General features: G+C 51.6%; 1 protein-coding gene across 1 annotated transcript; it reads right to left on the bottom strand.

The window, feature by feature from the left end:
• Positions 1-12,203: 12,203 nt before the first annotated feature.
• Dnajb1 (DnaJ heat shock protein family (Hsp40) member B1) lies at positions 12,204-14,217 on the bottom strand. The gene is made up of 2 exons (XM_010613449.3): positions 12,951-14,217; positions 12,204-12,729 (listed from the first exon to the last, which is right to left on the bottom strand). The coding sequence occupies exons 1-2, from the start codon at positions 13,488-13,490 to the stop codon at positions 12,499-12,501; spliced, it is 771 nt and encodes a 256-aa protein (XP_010611751.1). The 5' UTR covers positions 13,491-14,217; the 3' UTR covers positions 12,204-12,498.
• Between the last annotated feature and the right edge of the window lie 526 nt (positions 14,218-14,743).

The following is a 14,743-nucleotide window of genomic DNA, read 5'->3' as shown; positions in this document are numbered from 1 at the left end:
AGCGTCGGCCACGGGGCGGGGCCCGCGTCCAGCGAGGGCCAATCAGCCGCGACCACACTTCGCTTGCGTCCAATCCGCGCCTTCCCACTTTGGGAGGAACCGACGGAAACATTCCAGAGGGATCGCTCCGCCACGCCCGTCTCTCCCACACTCCCCTCCCAGCAGCACAGTGGACCGTGCCGCCCCGCCTAGGCCTCAGCGGGTTGTACCACCGCGGGGCTGCAGAGGGGGGCTCTGCGCCAGGGCCCAAGGCCAATCGCGCGGGAGGAAGCAGGCGAGCGGCCAATGGGAAGCTGGGACCTCCGGACCACGTGCTGATCGCCGAGTGTGTGTCTGGGGTGCCCTGGTGTTAAGGGCCGGGGATTGGTGGTGGGAGTCAGGTGACCAGGGCCGAATTTCGGGGAGAGGACGTGAACTCCCAGCATCCAGAAAAGCAGACACACTGGGAGGCCCTGGTCCCCCGACCTGGTTTCCCACCCGGCCTCCTCTGCCACACTGGGAGGCCCTGGTCCCCCGACCTGGTTTCCCACCCGGCCTCCTCTGCCCCAGCCCAGCCGTGCTATGGGAGGATAGAAAGATGCATTCATCATCATGAATAGGGGGAGGGTCCCGGGTGTCCCTGTTGCTTGCAAGGGACAAAGAACAAAAGCATTCATTTAGACGTTCATTCATTCATCAGCTATTTAGTGCGCCCAGTGCTCCGTGCCAGGCTCGGTCGGACCTCCAAAAGCTGGCAGTGTGCAAGGCCTGCAGACCATACAGGAAACTGCAGTACACCGCAGGATACGGTAATGTGGAGACCTGGCCAAGCAGTGTGAAAAGCACAGTGGTTTGGCTTTGTTTCCTCTGTACCGGAGATCGAACTCGGGACCTTGTGCTTGCAAGGCAGGCAGCGGGACCACTAAGCCAAATCCCCGGCCCTTGATTTTGGTTTTTTGAGACAGGGTCTCACTGTGTAGCCCAGGCTGGTCTTGAACTCGCTACGTCGCCTAGACTAGCCTCGAATTTGTGGCGACTCTCCTGCCTCATACTCCTGAGGGCTGGGTGACAGGTGCGTACTGTCATGCCTCAAGAAAAGGCACAATGGACTGGAAGACTAGGGCGGGAGGTTGTATTCGGGTTTGATTAGTTGAACACCTACTCAGTTCCCCGAACAGGTGGGGTTGGGGCTGAGGGCGAGGTGTATTCTGGTAGTTGCTCTTAGAGACCCCTAGTTAGGGGCTGACATCCTGTGTGAGCCTCCTGGAATGGTGGGTCTTTGAAGTACTCAGGGAGACCTGTAGCGCTCTCCAGCCTCCCCAGGAGGGGAAAGTGAAAGAGCTTGGGCCTTGGGCTGAGCCGCTGAAGGCCGCCTGGGTGGACCCACCCAGCTCACAAATAGATCTTACCACGCCGCCGGGCAGCAGGAGCAGCTATTGTCTCTCCCTTCCGGCTCTGTTGACCTCTGCCACCCCACCGAGCGGCAGTGCCCACCGTCCTGCTGGAGCTTGCCCTCCTGCACGCTTGGAGAGAGGTGTGTGGGGATGAGGACAACACGACCCAGGCTGCAGAGTCCTGAGCCGAGTCCACCTGCTTCTTCCATTGGCTGCTAAGGAAGTGCCAGAGAGAAGATTCTGGGGAAGCCCAAGGGCGCAGAGCCTGCGGGGCACCGCCTACCAGTTTTACAGCTCCGGAGGCACCCCTGAGAACGGACTGGGAGCCCAGTTAGGGAGGAGCTCAGAACTGAGTGTGACTTCTGGAGTCAGGCATGGCGGTGCCTACCTGGAATTAATTCTGCTACACAGGAGGCTGAGGCTGGAGGAGGATCGCTGCGAGTTTGAGGCCAGCCTGAGCTACATAGCTAGACCCTATCTCAAAAAAAGAAAAAAAAAAAAAATCCCGGTTTTGGCATGCCAGCTGCTACATACAGAAGGAGAGATTAAATTAGAAAAAGTCACCATTTTTGCAGCCATCAGAGGAATTAGTTGATTTGAGGCAAGTTTTATCACTGGGGAAGTGAATTTCACACAGTCTCAAAGGATCAGCTCACAGACTGCATTTTCAATTAGAACAGGGGAAAGGCAGTTTTTACAGATGGTTTCTGACTCGCAGTGGTTCCATTTTGATTTTCCAATGTTATGATGCTGTGAAAAGGATAATGCATTGTGTAGAAACTGTAGAGTACAGGGGAGAAATGTACCAGTCACCACCTTAGCCAAGCAATCAAAATTGACATTGGGCTGGCTTAGCAGCACACACCTGTAATCCCAGCATTCAGGAGGCTGAGGCAGAAGGGCAGCCTGGGCTACATACTGAGGGTCTGTCTCAGAACAAAACAAAAAAGTGAACAGTGGTACTTTATCCAGGCGATCCAAGTACCAATTTCATGTGTTCTCTGCTGCAATGGCAGTGTCCAAAGTGCCGAGCCTGAATCTGATTATGAGAAAACAGCCACGTACATCCAGATCAAGGAGGGCTCTACGAAGTCACGGATCTGAACTCTTCAAACAGATCAGAGTTGTACATGGCAAAATCAATCAATCAACCAATCAATCAATTAGATGAATGAATGAATAAGTGGACAAGAGGCTGGGGAACAAACAGTGTGGTGGATCTCACCTGTCACCCCAGTCTTCTGGGAAGCTGAGGCAGGAGGATTGCAATTTCAAGCCCAGCCTGGGGAACTTAGTGACATAGCAATACCCTGTCTCAAAATTTAAAAAAATAAAAAGGGCTGGGGATGCAGCTCAGTGCCAAGGCCCTGGGGCTCAATCCCCAGTACTGAATTTTTTTAAAAGTCCATGGGTTCATGGCTGGGTAATGTAACAAGCATGATACTGAGTTCCATTTCCAGCACCAAAAAGCAACAAACAAACAAACTAAAACCACTTTTGGGCTTGGAGGTAGATCAGTGGTGGGATGTTTGCCTATCACACACAGACCCTAGATTCAATCCCTAGAACTGCCACACACAAAAACAGTCTTTCCCTCCAGTAGACTACAAAGTTATTCCTCTGCATTTTCTTCTATTCATTTTATGTTTTGCTTTTCCTGTGTCTTTATTCCAATCGTACTCCACCTCCTGATGTGGGTAGACTCCAGTCTTACTTTTCACTGCTCACCAGCTCTGTGACCCTGGGCAGTTCCTTCCTCCTCTGTGCCTCAGTCTCCTCTTTTATGAAATGGGACTCAATAATGGGACCTGCCTCCTAAGGCTGTGACACTCCTGTTCCGATTAAAGGAAGTATTCCAGGTCTAGAGCCTCTGATGCTCCAGATAATAAGCATTTAATGAGCCCCAGCTGTTATGATTAACCGAGGACATGGAGGGGAAGGAACCCAGCGTGTCATAATGGGAACAGAACAGAAATAGCAGGCTGTGTTGGCCTCTGGCTGCATGCCAGGCTGTGTGCTAGTTGCTTTTCCATATCTTCCCACCCAATCATCCCAAACTCCTGAGGCTGCGGTGATTTCACTGCTATTCTCGAAGCAGGAGACTAAGGCTCAGAGAGGTGAAGACACTGGCTCAGAGTAACACAGCAACTCATGGGTGTGGCCTGCAGTCCAGTCCCAAGACAATCCAGAAACATCCCTCTGTTGGGTGGTGTCTTAGTCACTTTGTCACCACTGGGACATAATCCCCGACACCCACAATTTCAAGGAGGAGAGGTTCATTTTGGGTTTTAGGGGCCCAGTTTCAAGGCAGAACCGGCTTGGCAGAGGAACCTGGTGGAGGGGCAGTGGCTTACATCTTGGTGACCAGGAAACAGAGAAGGGAGGAGCGGGGAACAAGAATCAGCCTTCCAGGTCACAGCCCAGTGACCACCTACAGCCAGGCCTCACCTCCAAGAGCATGGTAATCCTGAGCTCTCCCGTGGGTAGATCCGCTGCTGAGAACAGTGCCCCGAGATCCAGTCACTTGTGAACACCCAGCCTGCAGACATCCTAGATCTGCACCGTGACTAACGGGCTGTACTCCTCAACCTGAAGACTAAGATGTGAGAGGGAGGGACATAGCCACTGACTTTTGTTTTCTTTTTTTTTGCAGTTTTGGGGAATGGGAAGCCAGGGGCTTGTGCCCTCCACCCCCTGCGGCCCCACCCCCATCTTACTCTTTGTTTTAGTTTTAGTTTGTTTTTTTTTTTTTTGTTTGTTTTTTGGTGCCAGGGATCTGGACCTTGTGCGTGGGAGGCAGGCAGTGACACCACTGAGCTAAATCCCTGGAGTGCTCTTTGTTTTTGAGACAGAGTCTCACTATGTAGCTCAGGCTGGCCTGGAACTCATGAAGATCCTCCTGCCTCAGGCTTCCAAAGTACTGAGATGACAGGTTTGAGCCATGGTACCCAGCTCACAGCTCCCCTGCCCACTGGGTTCTAAGAAGGCTTGTAAAATTTAGCAGCAACTCAGCTCACATTTTCTGTGGGGCCGTGGGCAGCAACAGAGAAAGATATGGAGGACAGCATTGCCACAACAGCTGACGAGTGCCTTCCAACTCTGTCTCCACAAAGCCACCCCAGGCTGAGCCCCTCTGAATCGTGGTCGGATGAACACTCCAAGCCTATCCTTCGACCCTCCTTCCCAGCTCAAGGCTGTCTCACCTGTCCAGGGCCCTGAACTTGGGGTTCACTTGGACTCCTGCCTCCCGGGAACCCCGCCTCTGCTGTCTGTGCGTTCTGGCAACACTCTGGGGATGGAAGCCAGGGCCACAGGCGAGCCAGGGGAGCACAGCAACCCCAAGCTACAACTCCCCCTGCAACGCAAAACACATTCTGAGCTAGGCCTGTGAGACTAGCACTTGGGGAAACTGAGGCAGGAAGATCACTGCGAGTTCGAGGCCAGCCTGGGCAATTTGGCAAGATTGTCCCTCTCCAAACAGAGCCAAACCAATAACCAATAGCATGTTTTTTTTTTTTTTTTTTTTGTACCAGGGATCAAACTCCGGTCCTGGTGCTTGTGAGGCAGGCGGTGGAACCACTGAGCTAAATCCTTGGCCCACGCAATTGCATCTTGAGTTCTCTCCCACCCACCCCCTTGGGCCCTAGTGGACTAGCCCCGTTAGTTGTTATTCTCCCCACAGCCGCCAGGTGGAGTGCATGAACACCCACGGCTGTCTCATCCCTCCTGTTTCAGGACCCCTAGGTGACCATGTGCCCTCACAGAAGGGGTCCCTGTAAGCTCAAATATATCTTCCAGTTTTTTTTAATTTTTTTTTGTTTTTTTTTTAGATAGCCTATGTCAGGCTAGCCTTGAACTCACTATGTAGCCCAGACCCTGAACTTGCAGAGATTCTCCTGCCTCAGCCTCCCAAGTGCTAGGATTAGAGGCATGTGCCACCAGGCCCAGTTTAAATTTCTGATGTTTTGTTTTTGTTGTTTTTTTTTTTTTTTTGTACAGGGGATTGGTACCCTTGCAACCATAGGAAGCTAAAACCTCCAGCTCTGTTTCCCAGCACACTGTGAGCATCATGGCCCCACCCCCCCACCGCCAACTGCCATGCTTGTTTCTCTGGGGGTCTCCCAGGCCCAGTATCTTGCTCTTCCATTGTCTGTCAGGAACCGTACCGGCGACTCATTCATGAATCACAAAGCAGGGAGAGGTTCTCCAGAAATAGAGGCAAGCATTCTCGTCTGAATCATTTTGTCATCAAATTAGTCATTCAACAAACTCTCCAAGGCCAGTTCCTAGCTGGGAGTCACTCTGGGCACTGGATGTCCAGAGCTTATTAGAATTTATGTGCTGACCTTGAGGCAACTCAGGTTTGCCCAGGAAGGGAATGTTCAATCGTCCCTGTGAGGTTGTCTCTCCTCTCCGGGGTATTTTTGCTGAGTAATCACAGTCTGACAACTCCACAGAAAGCAAACTCCACGCCTAGAAACCCACAAGGAATCAGCAGACCTTGAAACGTCCTCAGATCTTTGGGTACAGGAGGAGTGTGCGAACTTGAACATCTGGGTTTGAGTAGAAAATCGAGATGCTTATTGTTTGTATTGTGCTATTTTGTTTTGTTTTGTTTTTTGTGGTACCAGGGATTGAACTTGGGATCTTGCTTTTTTTGAGGCAGGCGGTGGAACCACTGAGCCAAAACCTTGGCCCTTGTATTGTGCTGTTTTGAGATGGAAGTTTGGTGCATTGCAATCATTATTATTATTATTTATTTTTGGCTTTTTTGAGACAGGGTCTCACTATGTAGTTGAGACTGACCTGGAACTCACTATGTAGCCCAGGCTGGTCTCGAACTCACAGCGATCCTCCTGCCTCAGCCTCCCAAGTGCTAGGATTACAGGCCTGTGCCACCACACCCGGCCGGTGCATTGCAATTTTAAGGCACCAGCGACATTCTCAGGGAATTGAAGTTATACAATAAATAACAAAGGTGGGCGTGGCAGCACACATCTGTCATCCCAGTGCTCTGGGAGGCTGAGGAAGGAGGATCTTAGGTTCAAACCCAGCCTGGGCAATTTAGGGACTTCGCAAGACTTTATCGTGGTGGCACACGCCTGTAATCCCAGCACTCAGGAGGCTGAGACAGGAGGATCTCTCAGTTTGAAACTAGTTTGGGCTACATAGTGAGTTCCAGGTCAGTCTCAACTACACAATGAGACCCCCGTCTCAAAAAACCAAAAAAAAGGGGGGTGGGGCTGGGGATTTAGCTCAGTGGTGCTGCCGCCTGCCTTGCAAGCGCAAGGTCCTGAGTCTGTTGCCCAGTACTAAAAAAAAATCTAAGATGTAGCTTATTGTAAAGGCCCTGGGTCTCATCCCCTGAGTTAAAATATAGACATTCCTGCCCTTGGCCCTGCCACAAGCAAAGAAATGCAAAACAAAACAACACCTCAAATCTGGTGCATGCCTGTAATCCAAGCACTCAGGAGGCTGAGGAAGGAGGACCATGGTTCAAGGCCCAGCCCGAACTACATGTAGACATACAGAGATCCTATTTTTTAAAAATGTTTAAATCCTTGCAAACTGCCACTCAGCAGAAAACCAAGGTGTAGCCCACAGGCCCTGCATCATTTACTCTCCTGCCTCTTTCTGCTCTCTGCCACACCCCAACCTACTGGGCTCCTGGTTGCTCCTGCCCCAGGACCTTTGTACATACTTTTCCCACTGCCTGCATGCTCTTCCCAAAGTACTCACTCAGCTGCTCTCAAACCTCTTTCATCTCTGTTCAAATGTCACCATTTTGTCAAGGCATTTGCTGTGTTATTTTAAAATGTACCCGACATTCTCCACCTACCTGTTTCCCATTTCTCCATTACTTTCGGCACTGTCTTGCAAAGTGAACGTTTTATTTATTCATATTTTTCAACCTTCCCTTGATGACCATCAGTTCCTCAAGGTATAGAAATTTCCTTCCTGACTTCCTTTGCTACATGACTGGGATGGAACCCAGGGCCTTGTGCAAGCTAGGCAACCTCTCTACCACTGAGCTACTTTCCCAGGCGAAGGACAAGAGTTTTTTGCCAGTTTTGTTCCTTACTGTGAACGAGCGTGACGAACAGGACCAGAACACAAGAGGGACTCAGTAGATACCCAGTCACAGCTAGGCATGGGGGTGCACACTCATCATCCCAGCACTGAGGAGGAGGATCAGTGTCGTGTGAGGCCAGCCTGGAATGCATAATGAGACCTTGTACTCCCCCCAAATAAATAGAAAAGTAAATGTTCCTAAAATGGATAGGTGCTGACAGTAATACATTTTGGGGTGCAGGAGCACTGGAATTGATCCTAGAGTCTTAGCACTGAGCTACATCCCTCACTCTCTCCCTTTTTATTTTGAGGTGAAGTCTCATTAAATTATTATGTTATCCGGGATGAGTTCAAACTTGTGATCCTCCCAACAGCCTACGAAGATGCTGGGATTATAGGTGTGTACCACCACCTGCAGCTAAGAATAGCCATTTAGTTAAGGGCATGTTTTCTGCTAAATTTTTAAAGATATCAGCTAGTTATTTTTCACTACTGGGACTCAAAGCTAGGGTCTTGAGCATGCTCAGCACACACTCAACGACTGAGTCCTACATGTCCAGCTCCACAATTTTGTTTCCTCCTTTCTTTTGTTTGGAGACGGTCTCACTACGTAGTCAAGGCTGGCCTTGCATTTGGGGCAATCGTCCTGCCTCAGCCTCCAGAGTGCTGGTATTATAGGCATGTGCTGCTGTACACCCAGCTCCCGGAGAATTTTCTTGATCACCATGCTCTTCAGCTGCCCTGACCCACGACCAAACCAGCTGCTGCAAGGCCTCCAGAGATTTCCCCCACCTTTCAAAGTCTCAGGACACTGAACCTCAGGGAGGAAGTCTCTTGCCCAAGTGCAAAGTGAAGGAGCTGGGCTCGATCCAGGCTTTTCCTGCCCTAGAGCCTCCACTCTGATGCTCCTGGTGAAGAGGCTCTGGAGGACAGACCTGATGCAGGAATGGTTTGCTCCAGCGGGGTGGAGCTGAGGCTGCACTGCACCTGCATGGCTTGTCCCGGTGTGGTTTGGGTGCTTAACAAAAAACAGGGACCTGAGAATGCAGACTCACCTGTGTTCACTCACACGCTGGGGCCAAGACACCTTCACGTAACGGGGTGAAAGATAACCACGACCCACACACGGCTTGTTTCATGCCACTATCATGCTGGTGTGTGTGTGATCTGCGTATGTGGGTGTCCCTTTCTTACACCTTTTTTACCGGTGAGACAGAGGCACAGAGGGGCAAGTCACTTGGTAGAGTGGTCAGGCTGGGACTTGAACCTGGAAGCAGGGATGCTTGGAGAGGACTGAGGTCACTGAACAGCGAACTGGCAGGGCGCGGTGGTGCTCCCTGGGAGCCCGAGGCAGGAGGACTGCAATTTGGAACCCAACCTGGGCAACTTAGCAATTTAGGGAGACCTTGTCTCAAAAACAAATAAAAAAATGGGCTGGGGACAAAGCTCAGTGTGGAGGCCCTGGATCACAACAGAACAAAAACATCCTGTCTGCTCCTGCTTGGGTAGCGTCTGCTGTGTGGGGTAAAGGGCTGGGGAGGTACCCCCTGTGGAGGGAGAACGGACTCTGTGTATCATTCTGCAGGCCCAGGGACTAACCGGGAATGTTTGTTGGGGTGGAAACAAATGCCTGGGTGGGAGGGAAGATTTTTACTCTGCGTACTTTCCAGTTTTGTATTTTGATAATGCAGCCAAAAAGTGAAACTGCAAAGTTAAAAATTATACTTATGCTTATGTAAGTGCAGATTCTGCCTTGGATGCACAAAAACATGTTTTTTAAAAAAACGGGAGCAGACTTATGGTGCCATTGGGCGTCTGTCCTGATGCAGGGGAAAGGTACCCGCAGGCCCAGCGGAGGGAGGGAGCATAGCCTTCCCCACAGGCTGTGCCTGTGCGCGAAGGTCCCAGGGATGGGACCCATGGCCTGCACATGCTAGGCAAGTGCTCTACCCCTGCCAGCACTAAGCTACACTGTTTCTTTTGCTCAATCAGGGCCTTGCTGAGTCACTAAATTACCCAGGCTGGGCTGAACTTGGAAGTCCTTCTGCTTCGGCCTCCTCAGTAGTTGGGAATAAGGTCTGCACCACCATGTCTGGCAAATGCGTTTCTGAGAATTTTGCTGTTTGGGGGGGGGGTAGGGAATCAAACTCAGGCCCTTGCACTTGCAAGGGAGGCAGGGGCTTGACTGAGCTAAATCCCCCGCCCTGCTGTTTGTTTTTACAAACATGCTGGGGTGGAAGCCAGGGCCTCAGAAACACTAGGCAGGTAGGATAGGTGGAGCCTCACCCCAGCCCTACTACAAGATGCTCCCCAGAATCCCAACCTGCTCCCAGGCTTTGGTGCTTCTGCTCAGGGCTCCTCAGCAGGAAATTCTCAGGGGCCTCTGCTGAAGACTAAGGAAGACGCGGCCCTGATGACCAGAGCCAGATCTGCACTTCAGTTCACCAGACCAGGTCATCCAACTCAAGGATACCCTCCCCAAGTTCGTTCTCTGCTCTGATGACCCAGGGGCTCACCTGGGGGATGGCAACTCCTGACATCACACGGCTGCTCAGGGAGAAGTGACCCATGAGTCACACTTGTTAAAAGCCCTCTAGATCTGCACTGTTGGATACCACTAGCCACACGCAGGTGTAACTGCTGAGCAGTGTTTGTGGCTGGAGCCACTACTACAGAACAATTTTAGCTTTGTTGACTTTTTTTGTTTGTTTTTTGAGACAGGGTCTCACTATGTAGTTGAGACTTACCCGGAACTATGTAGCCCAGGCTGGTCTCCAAGTCACAGCGATCCTCCTGCCTCAGCCTCCCGAGTGCTGGGATGACAGGCGTCCACCACCACACCCAGCTGGCTTGGTTGACTCTCAAATAACCTAAAAGATAAGCCAGTTATGGTGGTGCACGCCTGTCATCCCAACACTCGGGAGGCTGAGGCAAGAGGATCACTGTGAATTCAAGGCCAGCCTGGGCTACTCGTGACTTTGTCTCAAAAAAATTAAAATAAAAAAGCCAAAAATAAACGAATAAATGCTATAGAACATTGCCATGGATAGGCATAGTATCTCGCATGCCTGTCATTCCAGCACTTAGGAGACTGAGGCAGGATTGCTTAAGTTCAACCCCAGCCTGAAGTGTATAGCAAGACCTTGTCTCAAAAAACAAAGAACATTCCCTCTATAGCAGGGTCCTCTTGGGTGGTGCTGCCTCTGCACTTCCAAAGCTATTTCAGCTAGAAGGAAAAATAACGTTTTGGTTGGTTTTCTATGCAGTTAAATTTGTTTTTTGCAGCATGGCTGGGTACTGAGTTCAGAGGTAGCGAGGTACTTAGCTGGAAAGAGGCCTTGTGTTCTATCCTAGCACTGAAGATCAAAATACTCAAACACCAATAAAATCTACTTCGTAGCAAAACATTGTTCTAAGACTGTGTAATTACTCACCCTGTAAGAAAACCAGTTAATTAAAAAAATGACAGAGCTAACACATCAGTAGCCAGCATATCCAGTGGGGCAGGAAATGGGTCTTCTCAGGGTGGGGCAGCTCTGGCCTGGCTCCCCGCAGTGATGGCTGGATGCCTAGTTCTCTTTCTACCAGGCCTGCCCAACACAGCCTGCCTGGCCAGCACAGCAGCCACAGACAATCAGGAAGTACACTTTGCCCCTCCCTTCGGCCCCAGGGACTGAATTCCCAGAGGAAGTAAGGATCCTGGAGGAGGCGACTGTGGCCCTAACCTTCCCAGGTAGGCTGGATCCACCGCTCTTGGGCACCCCGGGCCTGGCTGGGCTGCTGTTCTCTCCCTGTGGGTGGCGGGAAGGCTTCTCTCACCCTGGCCCTGAGGGGGGTGCCCTTTCTGCTTCCTCCCAACCCGTCTGCTTTTGGGAGGGGAGGCTCCTCGGCCACACACCTCACCCTGACAGCTGAGCACTCAAACAAGAGTCGCAGGACCACTCCCCTGAGGTTTAGCATCAGTCTTTAATGCTGTCATGCTGCATGACAAATCACACACTTTGGTCTGTCGGCAGTGGCAATGTACAATGAATCTAAAGGTCTGAGCACCAAGACTGGCCTCCAGAGAACAGACATTTTCATTCTGACCTCTCCCCACCCCCAAAGTTTCTTCTGAAATCCATTATGGCCCTATACAAAGAGGAGCAGCTGCCGTGGACTATTTTCATTTGAGTGCACACCAACTGTACATGGAATTATAAAAACATATTTACAGAAGTTCCACAGTGCTCCTGTAATCAGAAGCAAAGACCCTTTTATCAAAAGGGATATCTAGGGCTGTGCAAAATTCAAAAGGATCAGTTCCTTTTGAGAGTCCAGAGTCCATTAAACAAAAAATTACCTGGGCCACTGGTAAGCCCCAGGTACACTAGAGGAATTCCTTCCGGAGCAGGCACAGACTGTAACCCGGAAGTCAGTGCAGTCGGCTTCACAGGAGCTGCAGGTGAGGACGCTGGCTCTGGCCAGGCTACCTGGAACCCTGGGGGAAGAGAGGGCTTCGAGAATTGTTGTTCACTGGAGGCCGGTGCCTTTGGTCCTGCTGGGACGAGGTATTGCTTGTGGTGCCAGCCAGGCAGTTCTGCAGTTGCTTCAGGTTCTCAATTTGAGATGGCCAAAGAGAAGACAGGATTCTTCAGGGGAAGAACAAGGAGGGGGGAGACAAATACAGGATAAAACAGGGACTCATCACTCAACAGCAACTGGAGGGCAACTGTCTGGCACTTGCCTCACAGCTAGAAGCAAAGGGACTACAGGGGGATTGAGTCCAGCTGTGGGAGCAGAGGATGGGCCCACACCAAGAGGGCTGAGGGACCCATCAGGGAGACTGGATGGCTTTTCCTGCTGGTCCCATCGCTTGCCACCCTGTCACTTGAAAAACCACTTAAGCACAACTTTGAAAGATTGCAATATATTCTCTGGAAACACCCAGCAGCACAATAACCCTCCCTGGGCCCTCCCGCCCTTGTGCAGCCACCGTTGGGGGGGGGGCAGCATGGTCTGGAGAACCTTGAGCTCTGGAAAAGTCCCTGTCAGTCCTCGGGAACACAGCTGGCTATATCAGAAGAACCTGCTCAAGGATGGTTCTGGATGTCTGTGGAATCCTTTCTGGGAATGTCACTTCAAACTCGATGACAAGGTCCCCTCGTTTTTCCGGTGTCTTTGGGAGGGGGAGACCTTCTCCAGGAACTTTCCGCCTCATGCCAGGCCTGATGACATCTTTGAACACGACAGGTATGGTCCTGCCATCCAGAGTGGGGACGTTCACTGTACAGCCACAAAGAGCCTTGGAAAGAAAAGGGATATTAAATGGGAGACAGTAAGTTTGACTTCTGTCCAGGCCTCTGTATCTAAAACTACCCATGTCACCATCAGAGAAGGCCCAGCAGCATGGACCCTGGCCAGATGGCCCTGTGCTCAGAAAACATCTCTGGAGCAAAGACAGGACAGCTGGGGAAAGCAGTCCCTACTCCCTCCCTGCAAGGCAACAGCTCTTCCTGTCCTTACCTCCCGAAGGCTGATCCTGGCAGGATAAATGACATCCGAGCCATCTCTCTTGAAGATATTGTGTGGCTTGTCCTTTAAAACAAAGACAATGTCGGCAGGAATGTTGTTGGAGGTCTGGTCGCCTTCTTTGGGGAAGGTAATTTTGGTCCCTTCCTTCCAACCCTTCTTCACTTCGATGGTCAGGATTTTGTCTTCATTTCGAATGCTCTTTCCGTCAGGGTTCAGCCGCTTGTGGGAGATTTTCATCTTCTTGGTACAGCCGCTGTAGATTTCTTCAAGGGAGACCCTAAGGTCGTGGGTGACAGGGGGATCTTGTTTCTTGCGGGCAGGTTCCTGGGCAGGGCGGGAGCGACTGAAGTTCACGTTGGTGAAGCCACCCATGCCCATGGGGAAGCCAGAAAATGGGTCATCAATATCCATGCCTTCTTCCCCATTCCGCTGCCCAAAGAAGGTGTCAAAGGGATTTCTCCCCCCAAAAAACTCCGCAAACATAGCATGCGGGTCTCCGTGGAATGTGTAGCTGAAAGAAGTCCCGTTCATACCACCGCTGCCACCGCCACTGGGGCCACCGCCCTTTAGACCTGAAATGCAAGACACGTCAGACAGCTGGCCAGGTGCTTCTCCTCAGGAGCTTCCTGAAGGGGAAAGCCTGGGAAGCCTAGGGGAGGCATGTTTAGCCTGTCAGGCAAAAGTGAGGAAGCAACCAGACATTAACCTCCCACTGCAGCAGCAGCAGCAGCAGAAAGCAGCTCAGCACCTTGCCACATCAGTGGCAAAGGGCTCAGCTCTAAGTTTCTTCGTGGACACGGCTGCCTGGGCTCTTCCTCCTCTGGGATGGCCGGCTTGGGGTACACAGTGGGTTCAAGGCCGGCATTAACGATACAGTGAAACCCTACCTCCAAAATAAATGCTTCACACATACAAACAAAAAAGGGCTCAGGGTGTGCTAGCCCAGGCCCTGCCACTTGACTAAGCACACTGCCAGCCACACTGTACGCCAGAGAGCTCAAAGGAGAAAGGCCCGATTCGGGGGAGCACTAGTCTCCCGGGTGAGGGACGGGAGGGCAGAGTACAACTACAGTTTAAGTCCGGCATGCCGGGTGCAAGCCTGTCATCTCAGCAGCACTCGGGGAGGCCGAGGCAAGATCGCCAAGTCTGCGCTCAGTTCGGGCAGCAACTAATTTAACAGACCTGGTCTCCCCACCGCAAAAACATTTATTTTTACGGAGGGCGTAGCAACACGCCTGTAAACCCAGCACACGGGGGGGGGGCAACACACTTTCCGGACCCCCTTCTGTCTCTTAGAAGCTTTCTTTCCCTCAATAAATTTTTTCTACGCTTAAAAAAAAAACAAAAAAACCCACACAAACCAGCACCCCAGAGGCTGAGGCAAGAGCATCGGCGCAATGAAACCAATAGAAAAATAAACTTAAGAGGGTTTTGGAAAACCAGCTCAGCCTAAAAAGCCCTGGGTGCAGTTCGTAGCACCGCAAAAGAAATAAAACACGCAGAGCGGCGTCGGCCCTCGCACCCCCCAGAGGCCGCGCCGGGAGCTCCTGCGCCCGCTCTGCCTCCCGCGCCCAGTTGAGGCAAGAGCATCGGCGCAATGAAACCAATAGAAAAATAAACTTAAGAGGGTTTTGGAAAACCAGCTCAGCCTAAAAAGCCCTGGGTGCAGTTCGTAGCACCGCAAAAGAAATAAAACACGCAGAGCGGCGTCGGCCCTCGCACCCCCCAGAGGCCGCGCCGGGAGCTCCTGCGCCCGCTCTGCCTCCCGCGCCCAGTGCCCAGTA

Source organism: Fukomys damarensis, unplaced genomic scaffold, assembly GCF_012274545.1.
Source record: "Fukomys damarensis isolate Sample0158 unplaced genomic scaffold, DMR_v1.0_HiC HiC_scaffold_30, whole genome shotgun sequence".
Classification (NCBI taxonomy): domain Eukaryota; kingdom Metazoa; phylum Chordata; class Mammalia; order Rodentia; family Bathyergidae; genus Fukomys; species Fukomys damarensis.
This window is presented reverse-complemented; position numbering and strand designations above follow the sequence as displayed.

What these genes read in the sequence shown, in the direction of transcription:
- Dnajb1 (XM_010613449.3), bottom strand. Translation starts at nt 13,490, where the DNA reads ATGAACGGGACTTCTTTCAGCTACACATTCCACGGAGACCCGCATGCT. An exon ending in CCAGGATCAGCCTTCGGGAG is followed by an intron (nt 12,730 to 12,950) that starts GTAAGGACAGGA and finishes TTTCTTTCCAAG; the next exon opens with GCTCTTTGTGGCTGTACAGT.